The sequence below is a fragment of the Schistocerca cancellata genome, chromosome 1 (genome assembly GCF_023864275.1).
Source record: "Schistocerca cancellata isolate TAMUIC-IGC-003103 chromosome 1, iqSchCanc2.1, whole genome shotgun sequence".
NCBI classification, from domain to species: Eukaryota; Metazoa; Arthropoda; class Insecta; order Orthoptera; family Acrididae; genus Schistocerca; species Schistocerca cancellata.
In genome coordinates this window covers 670,124,204-670,136,263 of record NC_064626.1, presented here as the reverse complement: position 1 = coordinate 670,136,263, position 12,060 = coordinate 670,124,204, and the positions used below count along the sequence as shown (strand labels likewise).

At 37.8% G+C, this 12,060-nt stretch overlaps 1 protein-coding gene across 1 annotated transcript in view; it reads right to left on the bottom strand.

The window, feature by feature from the left end:
* LOC126183845 (ionotropic receptor 25a) overlaps nt 1–12,060 on the bottom strand; it is a 442,093-nt gene that overhangs the window by 38,877 nt on the left and 391,156 nt on the right. The window contains exon 16 of the mRNA XM_049926116.1: nt 5,865–5,995. Within this exon, the coding sequence (XP_049782073.1) occupies nt 5,865–5,995 (131 nt within the window). The remainder of the gene's footprint in view (nt 1–5,864; nt 5,996–12,060) is intronic.

Sequence of the window (12,060 nt, the reverse complement as noted above, 5' to 3'; positions counted from 1 at the left end):
GATTTCAAGTATCATTAATAAACTGTGGGGACTCATATGACATTTGGAACCAACAGATGTTTAAGGCCATAATTTGATAGTAGCAAGATCTCCAGAAAACCTGAAGTGTTTGCCAAAAGGACAAACTTCACAGAATGTGGTGTGACAAATAGATAAGAAACTAGGTTTGTATAAGTAATGGGATGGGCATGAATAACAATCACATATGACGTAAAAGTTGCAGTTGGATTCTGCTATCAGCCACAAACTTGACTCGAGAAGTGACAGATCAAATAACAGAAATAAATCCATCACTTAGTACATATACCGGGTGTCTCACCTAACTCTGCCACCTCAAATATCTCTGGAACAACAATAGATATTCAAAAACGGTTTTCACCAGCATGAACATACGGAAGGGCTTAGGAAACCAAATACCATATGAACTTTTAAAATGTAAACAATTACTATTTTCAACAAAAACCTGTGTATTTTTAAATGGACACCACTTATTATTTCATCTGAAATCAATAACATGAAAAATCACAAAAATAATGGCATTGGTTGCATCACAATATGTCAATTACATCCCAATAAATTGTGAAGGAAAGTTGATGCTTGAAATAAATGGAGCACACAGGTAGCATACTATGTCAGTAGAGTGTTAATGTATGGAGTGGTAGTGTATGACAACACATCATTGGCCCATAATTCATTTATGGCACTCTTAAAGGGGGATAGTTTAGCCCCTTCTTGAGCTGTACCTTACTTGAACTGGTCCACCTCTTATAATGTGTCAAATAATGTGGTATCAGAATGATGGATGTCCTGCACATGTTTATTGTTGTGAAATGACAACTAGAGGTACAAATAGTGGTAACACACTTGGTTTCACGTTTCTAAACCTCATAAGTTCTGAAATGTGTGGCTTGTAAAGGATAGCAATAGCGTCACAGTTTCTAACATAATGTATCACATGTAATACTGTGCTCAGAACAGGGGTTGCCTGCACTGGTACCCGTATCCTGCAGTAAACATACAAATATTACCATGACACACTCTACCTTCAGTGAACAAGAGTCTCCTGATCTGGTCTGCTGAACTGCTCTCATACTGTAACGTAATTCACATATGTTGCCACATTAAAACCTGTTTTCTTGTGGCTTGTTACATTTGCCATCATCTAGTCAATATACTGGCCTTCAATAATAAAGCAGAAGTAGATTTTATTTTAATTTATGGCGAATGTCACAGAAATGCAACTGCAGCTGTGACACTGTATGCTGAATACTATCCAGATCGGCGGTGTCAGTCAAACCATTGGCAACATCTGCAAGACACTCACAGAAAAAGGAAGCTGCGCTCCCACAAAATGTCGACATACAATGCCAGTGACTGGCAATGGAAACAAAATTTCTTTTCTGGCTGCTGTAGCGCACAATCCTCAGGTTGGGTACGAGAAATTGCACGAGGTGTAGGAATCAGCCACAGTAGTGTGTCCAGAATCTTGCATCAGCATTGGTTTCATCTGTACCATATCTCAGTGCACCAAAAACTGTACAGGAATGACTTTGAATCCCCAATTGCATTCTGTCATTTTGCCCTTCAGCAGTTGTAAGGTAATCCAGTATTCCTAAGCAATATGTTTTTATGGATGAGGCTTCATTTACAAATCATGGTAATGTGAATCTGTGGAACATGCACTACTGGTCTGTGCAAAATCACCACTCGATTCACCAAGTTATTCATCAATGACAGTGGAGTGTCAATGTTTGGTGCTGTATCATTGATAACTTTATTGTAGGTCACTATTTTTACCATGGAACATTGAATGGACAGCGATATGCTTCATATCTTCAACACACACTAGCGCTCCTCATGGAGGATCTAGGATTGGAAACTCGTCTGTCAATGTGGTTCCAACATGACGGATGTCCTGCACACAATGCAAAAGTTGTCAGAGATGTTCTAGATGTGACCTTTCTGGATAGATGGTTGGGGCAGGGAGGCACTGTGTGATGGCCAGCATGGTCCCGCCATTAGACTTCTTTCTCTGGGATGCAGTGAGAGACAGAGTGTATCAAGATCCCCCAATGACATTAGAGGATATGCAACATTGTATTACTGTGACATGTGCGGCAATATCTGTAGAAACTCTAAAATCTGTGCAGCACTCTCTCGTTACCCATCTGCAAACATGTATTGATGCAAATGGAGAACACTTAGAACATATGTTGACATGACACAATTTCATCGGTCAAGATGTGGGTGTATTTTCTATGCTGGATGTAATATACAACAATACAGTTTCTGTGGGTGACAGGGCACTAGTAAATGTGTTTAGAAAAGTGAGTTCAAGTGTGTTATCTCTAATTGTAGCTCTAGTTGTCATTTCACTAAAATAAACATACATTTACAATTTGAAAAATGTAACTTTGCATTGGATGTGTTATTGTTTATTTTTGTGGATTGTGCATACCTTCCCATTATGTGAGCCCCTGACACAGGCAGCGTGAGGTGTACGCTTGAGTCTCAGGACGTGCGCTAGCTGTGCACTTCATTTATTTCAAGCATCAACTTTGCTTTGCAATTTCTTGGGATGTAACTGACATATTGTGATGCAACCGACACCATTATTTTTGTGATTTTTCATGCTATTTATTGATTGCATATGAAATAATAGGGGGTGTCTATTTAAAAATGCACAGGTTTGTGTTGAAAATATAATTTTTTTACTTTTTAAAATTTTGCAAAGTATTTGGTTTCCTAAGCCTCTGCTATGCGTTCATTCTGGTGAAAACAGTTTTTGAATATCTATTGTTGTTCCAGAGATATTTGAGGTGGCAGAGTTAGGTGAGACAGCCTGTATATCCAAGCACAAAACATTTAGACTCATGAACAAAAGAAAAGCTGGAGTTCAAGTTTCTCTCAATGTATAAAATATACAAATAACTTATGAGAATGGAGCCAGGTAATGTTGTTTGATAAATTACAATATCTTGACAGGTGCACACCCTGCCAGCTTCAAGGCATAAATGCATCAGGAAAACTCCATCCAAGAAAATTTAAAATATCAGTATGCACAGCACATGCAGGAAGATAACACATGCACACAGTAATAAATGCTACTGCCATTACTCAACAAAAGAGGTGCTCAATGTCAGAAGTTATTGATGGTGAATAATAATAACCAGTGGATGATGTAGCATTAACCCTGTACCTCTGCTTTATAATGAGGTAGAGAACAGAACTCCACACAAAATTTAAGCAAAAATCTCCATCTCTATATATAAAGCAACTTTCTAATTTAGTCTTTACAAATCCCTCAATAACACTATCCCACTAGTTGGAACTGTATGCCACAATCTCCATGTTGTTACATTCCATAGAATGACTGTTGCCAAGGCAATACTCTGAAATAGCAGATTTACTCTGCTGTGGTAAGCTTGTGTGACATAGCAGCAGCGCGGTTCCAGACTGAAGCGCCTATAACCGCTCGGCCACAGAGGCCGGCCTGAATTTTGTCTACATAAATTTCTTACTTCAATTTTTCTGTAGAATATGACATACAAAATTGAATAATTAACTCTCTAATTAATAACTGATTATAATTTACCATGATTTGCAATATGGCACTCCTATACGTAACATCAGCTATCTAAATCATGAGAGAATAAGTGTCCAGGTACTTCTCTACATTTATAACCAGTAACATTTTTATGAGTAAACATTCTATTGGTTATTGTATTGTATCTAAAATATCTAAAACAGTAAAATCCAACCTAGCCATTTTTAAAACATTATATGGTTTACAGAATAAGAATTTATTCTTGTGCCAGTCTTTATAAGGCCAAATTAATCACAAAATTGCCAGTTCACTGGTAGAAAGAGCACAAGTAAGACTTTTGTCAGACACACTCCTGATATTGGGTCATGACAGAGTCATGCATGTTTTTATATGAAAATATGTGCACCAATAACTACAAGACTAATTAATATTAATGTTTAGTTGGCACTATAAACTAAAGTATGAAGAAAGAAAAAAGTTGTGCTTTCTCAGAAAACTGCATAGGCAGGTAGGCCAGCATTCTACCCAAGAAGAAAGTGTTACATGAAACAATGTATATTCATTACAAACTGAGGTTGTGGATGATCAGTATCTCCATGATCCACAAATACTTCAATATACTAAATAATTGATTTTAAGTTTACACGACATAGAATGGATAATGTTCTCAGTAATAAAACCATTTAAAGTATTTAAGTGAATATATATATGTTTGTGAAGCTATTTTACAGGAGATTACTACTGGAAGTGCTTTGAGAGTTATATAGGCCTATCAAAGCATTATTAATATTCACTCAAGTACATAAAGTCAAAATAATAATTAATGTTGACACTCAAGAATTGATAGATTGCTATCTGTGGTCATCCAAAATTATGATCGTGTGAAATTGATCTCAAATTTTTTAAGTTGAAATGATAACCACTACACAGTATTTGAGAGTGAGGAGATAGACTTATTCACATTATCAGTGGGTGTGCTGACTGATACCCCACACTTAGGAATTATCTTTGGTTGTATAACATTATGACAGGCTGAGATTATTATTATAAAATTCACAGTTTTTGAAAGGACAGGTCTATACTTTGTCCATCACTGAAAAGTGATGGGATTTACTGATTAGAAAGAGCTCAAACGGACTTTAAGACTTTCATAATTTTATTTCACATGGACACTGATACTGTACATGCAGAGACTTAGTGCAAACAGATACATAGCAGGGTTTGAATATTTTGGTTGCCATAGGAACCAAATCAACTGTGCTTATTAATAGCTGCTTGTTATATGATCAAGCTGAATAAACTTCTCTACGAAGGACATGAATTAGTGCCTACAATTTGACTGCTGGCTTGGAAAGATTCTGCTTTAATATATACATTTAATTCTTTGGAGGTTGATTATGTGCAGTCCTCAGAAACATGTAATGAAATTCAATCTAGAATTGGTGATAAGTAAGACACATACCACCAAATAATCAAATATGTGACTGCCCCAAAATAGAGGGTCATTGATTTATTACACCACTCAATAAAAAATTTTTATTGCAGCTCTTGATAGTAAATAATGACTTTCTTCAAATATTTATGAGCTTTGGGGAACCAGAGCATCAGTTTCTTAAAATGCAGTTGGCAAGGAGGGGAGTATTTCTGGCCTTCTTACAAATGTTAATCTATCATCTTTTTAAAATGTTCATGTGAGCAGGAAGCTGATTACTACCTTGGCACAAGTGTATACCAACCACAGTTTGACTCCTTCCCATAGGCATTAAATAGGCATCAAGAATAAGCCTTTCTGTGACTGTTAGAAGAAAGGAGATCTAAATCAAATGTTGTTTTTCTGAAGTTTTTCAAAAACACAACAACACTGTTTACTGCAAAATGTTGTGAAACTAAAGGTTCCCTTTCCAACAAGTGCTCCTGTTTTATGTATCATGAAGATTGCCAAACATACAAAATCCTTTTTGTTTTACATGAGACAGTAATGCGTGTATATGAAATTTGGTGTACTATCTGTGGTTACACAATCACTTTGGTCTCCAGGTATATGCTTCCCAACCTCTGCTGTGTTCTCTTTTTTTTTTACATTCCATTCTGTCTGTAGTTGTAGCTGTAAGTATTGAATGTATGTGAAAATTGTAAAATAATTTAAAATCATGTTCAAACTATTTATATTGTAATTTCTCTGTGTATATTATTTTAAATTTGTACCAAGCTGTTGGCACTATGGTTTAATCAAGCTAAGGAAAAAAATTAAGTGTTTAAAAGATTTACTACATTTAAAAACTATTCACAGTTCCATGGAGAAAGTATCACAACTTACCAATATTTTGTATACTAATCCCATCAGATTGATCATCTTGTTTCTCACAGTCATTCCTCTTTTCTGGATTCTGATTCCACCATTGTTCCTTCAGTTTCTCAAGCTTTCTCTTGTTTAGCAGTTGCAAAATTCTGGAGAAACAATATAGGTGCATTTCCATTATACACTGATGTATTATTACATTGTTCAATATTCCTTTATGCTGAAACTCAATAAACACAAAGAAACAGGGCTGCATCACTAAGAGAAAAGAAATTATCATTGATTGTGCATAATCAAATACAGAAAAAAGAAACTTATTTAAAATCAGAAGAAAAAAATCTATGTTACAATGGCTGACTTGATGAAAGACAAGCATGATTTGCCTTTTGAAATTTAAATTCCTAACAAATTTGCTTTGTTTGTGTGTGTGGTGTGGTTGTGAGCAGGGGTGGGGTTGGGGAGGTGGGGTAATGTGACTATAGGAAAGATGGCAGACAGAGTGGAAGCTAATGAAATGAAATGGAAAAGCAAGGAAATGAAATAACGAGAAAGGAGGACAAGACCAGAAAAACTATGACAAACTGAAGCCAGGTAGATGGTAGAACCAAACACAATTTATAGAGCAAATACCAACCTTTAAAATTCCGAGGAAGTGGCAGAGGGGAGGAGAATCTAGATAGCATATGTAGCAAAACAGGAATTAGGGCCATGATTTTCTTGCAACAGGGTAGTATTTGTTTCCAGTATATAATCTGTGGCTACGTCCTCTCATTGTTATTAACAATTTTTTGGCTGTCATACCACTATAAAAGGCTGGCCAGAGGCTGCATTTAAATCAATATTTGAGATTTGCTTTGGGGGCAGCTCTTCCTGTAATGATATCTGTTTTGTATATATAAAGAAGAGTGTATATGTGTGTCCTGGATCTCCTTCCAAACTGATGGATCGATTTCAACCAAATTTGGCATAGAAACAGCAGGCCTCATGGGTATCAGCACTGTGGGGTTTGTAATATCCTAGCTCCAATGGGAGTGGAGATAGGGTAATAATGTCTTTCTCTCACCTCCTGGTGTATGGGCTGTCCTGCACAACAGGCACATTATTTGGGAACAGTCTTTGCATGTCAAGTCAACCTGCTTTGCAGGGTTGCCTACATGTTGGGGGCAAGAAATGGTTTGCAGGACCCCGACATGTAGGCCAAGTTGTATGACTGGCATGCTGGCCTGCTTCATCGATCTGCTTTGTGTGCCGGCCTGTACATAAAGGACAAATAAATGATTTTCAAACCCCTGATGTGTAGCCTGCTCTGTATGACAGGCATGTTGGGAACTAATTACATGTGGTGTCCCACAAGGTTCGATTTTGGGGCCCTTACTTTTCCTGGTGTATATCAATGACCTTTCATCAGTAACATTACCAGATGCCAAGTTTGTTTTGTTTGCCGATGATACAAACATTGCAATAAATAGCAAATCAAGTGTAGTCTTAGAAAGATCAGCCAATAAAATATTTGTGGACATTAATCACTGGTTCCTAGCCAATTCTTTGTCACTAAACTTTGAAAAAACACACTACATGCAGTTCAGAACTTGTAAGGGGTGTCCCAAGACTATATGTCTAACATACGATGACAAGAAGATAGAAGAAGTCGACAGTGTTAAATTCTTGGGATTACAGCTTGATAATAAATTCAACTGGGAGGAGCACACCACAGAACTGCTGAAGCGTCTTAACAAATCTCTGTTTGCAATGCGAATTTTGTCCGACATAGGGGATATAAAAATGAAAAAGCTGGCATACTATGCTTACTTTCATTCCATAATGTCATATGGGATTATTTTTTGGGGTAATTCATTAAGCCAAGCTAAAGTTTTCCGGGCACAAAAACGTGCAGTAAGAATTATATGTGGTGTGAACTCAAGAACATCCTGCAGAAGCCTGTTTAGGGAGCTAGGGATACTAACTACAGCTTCCCAATATATTTATTCCTTAATGAAATTTGTCATTAAAAATATATCACTTTTTCAAACCAACAGCTCAATTCATGGAATCAATACTAGAAATAAGAATAATCTTCACAAGGATTTAGTCACTTAGTCTTGTACAAAAAGGTGTGCATTATTCAGGAACACACATTTTCAATAACTTGCCAGCAGCCATAAAAAGCTTAACAACCAATGAAATTCAGTTTAAGAGAAGCCTAAAGGATTTATTGGTGGCCAACTCCTTCTACTCCATTGATGAATTTCTTAGTAAAACCAACTCATTTGTATATAAGTACAACATAACTTCTGCACAATTTCAGTGCAGTAATGTGTTCACTGAAAATTTGTGTGTCTGTGTCTGTGTGTGTGTGTGTGTGGTTGTGAGTAAGTATAATCTAACTTCTGCACCATTTCAGTGCAGTAATGTGTTCATTGTAAATAAGTATTTCAGTAGTTGTATTACATGTTTATTACCTTATAAATAAATAAAAAACTTTTTTATTTTAAATTCAGTGCATTAGTATTTGTAAAATGACTCTTAGTGTTCATTAAAAAATGACGATCATTCCACTTGGGACCTGTGGAATGGTACATTAGCTTATTTGTTTTGTTGTTGTTGTTGTTGTTGTGGTCTTCAGTCCTGAGACTGGTTTGATGCAACTCTCCATGCTACTCTATCCTGTGCAAGCTTCTTCATCTCCCAGTTCCTACTGCAACCTACATCCTTCTGAATCTGCTTAGTGTATTGATCTCTTGGTCTCCCTCTACGATTTTTACCCTCCACGCTGCCCTCCAATGCTAAATTTGTGATCCCTCAATGCCTCAGAACATGTCCTACCAACCGATCCCTTCTTCTAGTCAAGTTGTGCCACAAACTTCTCTTCTCCCCAATCCTATTCAATACCTCCTCATTAGTTACGTGATCTACCCACCTTATCTTCAGCATTCTTCTGTAGCACCACATTTCGAAAGCTTCTATTCTCTTCTTGTCCAAACTAGTTATCGTCCATGTCTCACTTCCATACATGGCTACACTCCATACAAATACTTTCAGAAACGACTTCCTGACAAGTAAACCTCTATTCGATGTTAACAAATTTCTCTTCTTGAGAAACACTTTCCTTGCCATTGCCAGTCTACATTTTATATCCTCTCTACTTCGACCATCATCGGTTATTTTACTCCCTAAATAGCAAAACTCCTTTACTACTTTAAGTGTCTCATTTCCTAATCTAATTCCCTCAGCATCACCCGACTTAATTTGACTACATTCCATTATCCTTGTTTTGCTTTTGTTGATGTTCATCTTATATCCTCCTTTCAAGACACTGTCCATTCCGTTCAACTGCTCTTCCAAGTCCTTTGCTGTCTCTGACAGAATTACAATGTCATCGGCGAACCTCAAAGTTTTTACTTCTTCTCCATGAATTTTAATACCTACTCCGAATTTTTCTTTTGTTTCCTTTACTGCTTGCTCAATATACAGATTGAATAACATCGGGGAGAGGCTACAACCCTGTCTCACTCCTTTCCCAACCACTGCTTCCCTTTCATGCCCCTCGACTCTTATAACTGCCATCTGGTTTCTGTACAAATTGTAAATAGCCTTTCGCTCCCTGTATTTTACCCCTGCCACCTTCAGAATTTGAAAGAGAGTATTCCAGTCAACATTGTCAAAAGCTTTCTCTAAGTCTACAAATGCTAGAAACGTAGGTTTGCCTTTTCTTAATCTTTCTTCCAAGATAAGTCGTAAGGTCAGTATTGCCTCACGTGTTCCAACATTTCTACGGAATCCAAACTGATCTTCCCCGAGGTCAGCTTCTACCAATTTTTCCATTCGTCTGTAAAGAATTCGCGTTAGTATTTTGCAGCTGTGACTTATTAAACTGATAGTCCGGTAACTTTCACATCTGTCAACACCTGCTTTCTTTGGGATTGGAATTATTATATTCTTCTTGAAGTCTGAGGGTATTTCGCCTGTCTCATACATCGTGCTCACCAGATGGTAGAGTTTTGTCATGACTGGCTCTCCTGAGGCCATCAGTAGTTCTAATGGAATGTTGTCTACTCCCGGGGCCTTGTTTTGACTCAGGTCTTTCAGTGCTCTGTCAAACTCTTCACGCAGTATCTTATCTCCCATTTCATCTTCATCTACATCCTCTTCCATTTCCATAATATTGTCCTCAAGTACATCGCCCTTGTATAAACCCTCTATATACTCCTTCCACCTTTCTGCTTTCCCTTCTTTGCTTAGAACTGGGTTGCCATCTGAGCTCTTGATATTCATACAAGTGGTTCTCTTCTCTCCAAAGGTCTCTTTAATTTTCCTGTATGCAGTATCTATCTTACCCCTAGTGAGACAAGCCTCTACATCCTTACATTTGTCCTCTAGCCATCCCTGCTTAGCCATTTTGCACTTCCTGTCGATTTCATTTTTGAGACGTTTATATTCCTTTTTGCCTGCTTCATTTACTGCATTTTTATATTTTCTCCTTTCATCAATTAAATTCAATATTTCTTCTGTTACCCAAGGATTTCTATTAGCCCGCGTCTTTTTACCTACTTGATCGTCTGCTGCCTTCACCACTTCATCCCTCAGAGCTACCCATTCTTCTTCTACTGTATTTCTTTCCCCCATTCCTGTCAATTGTTCCCTAATGCTCTCCCTGAAACTCTCTACAACCTCTGGTTCTTTCAGTTTATCCAGGTCCCATCTCCTTAAATTCCCACCTTTTTGCAGTTTCTTCAGTTTCAATCTGCAGTTCATAACCAATAGATTGTGGTCAGAATCTACATCTGCCCCAGGAAATGTCTTACAATTTAATACCTGGTTCCTAAATCTCTGTCTTACCATTATATAATCTATCTGAAACCTGTCAGTATCTCCAGGCTTCTTCCATGTATACAGCCTCCTTTCATGATTCTTGAACCAAGTGTTAGCTATGATTAAGTTATGCTCTGTGCAAAATTCTACAAGGCGGCTTCCTCTTTCATTCCTTCCCCCCAATCCATATTCACCTACTATGTTTCCTTCTCTCCCTTTTCCTACTGACGAATTCCAGTCACCCATCACTATTAAATTTTCATTTCCCTTCACTACCTGAATAATTTCTTTTATCTCGTCATACATTTCATCTATTTCTTCATCATCTGCAGAGCTAGTTGGCATATAAACTTGTACTACTGTAGTAGGCATGGGCTTTGTGTCTATCTTGGCCACAATAATGCGTTCACTATGCTGTTTGTAGTAGCTAACCCGCACTCCTATTTTTTTTATTCATTATTAAACCTACTCCTGCATTACCCCTATTTGATTTTGTATTTATAACCCTGTAATCACCTGACCAAAAGTCTTGTTCCTCCTGCCACCGAACTTCACTAATTCCCACTATATCTAACTTTAGCCTATCCATCTCCCTTTTTAAATTTTCTAACCTACCTGCCCGATTAAGGGATCTGACATTCCACGCTCCGATCCGTAGAACGCCAGTTTTCTTTGTTTTAGTTGTAAAAATTTGTCATGTGTTGTTGTTTTTCTGACATGTTCCACATCCTGGAGGACCTCCTCACTACGGATCAATTGGAATGAAAGTAAATCTAATCTAATCTAATCTTGGAGTAATATCAGCCTGCTTTATTGAACTGTACTGCATGGACTCCAAATGTTAAGAATGGTGGGGAGCAGATTGTGATGGATAGAGGAGAGGATTGACAGAGTGAGGGGGCTGAGGAAATGGACAGAAAGGCAAGGAGGGGGATATGCATGAGGCAGGTCTAAAGTATAAAGGGCCAGTGGCCAAGCGGAAAATAGGGGGAGGCGGAGATGAAAAGAAAGAGAGAGAAGAGGAGATGGTCAAAGGCTGGGGTGGAGGAAATGGACAAAGAGAGGGGGAGGAGGAGATGAAGAGACAGAGTGGTGAGAAGGAGATAGAGAGGTAGAAGTGGGAGGATGAGGTAGACAGGTAAAGGGAGGAAGAGTTTTTGGCTGAATTGCATTTTTGCATATTGTGTGTGTGTGTGTGGTTGTGTGTGTGTGTGTGTGTGTGTGTGTGTGTGTGTGTGTGTGCGCGCGCAAAAGAGAGAGAAGGGAGGGGGAGGAGGGAATGATGAAATATGCTTGATTTTATGGAAAAAGTATTAGATAGGGAGAACCTCATTTCAGGTCATGGTTTCAGTAAATCAAGCTCTGGTGAAAAAGTTGCTAATGCAGCTGGTGATATTCTAACAGA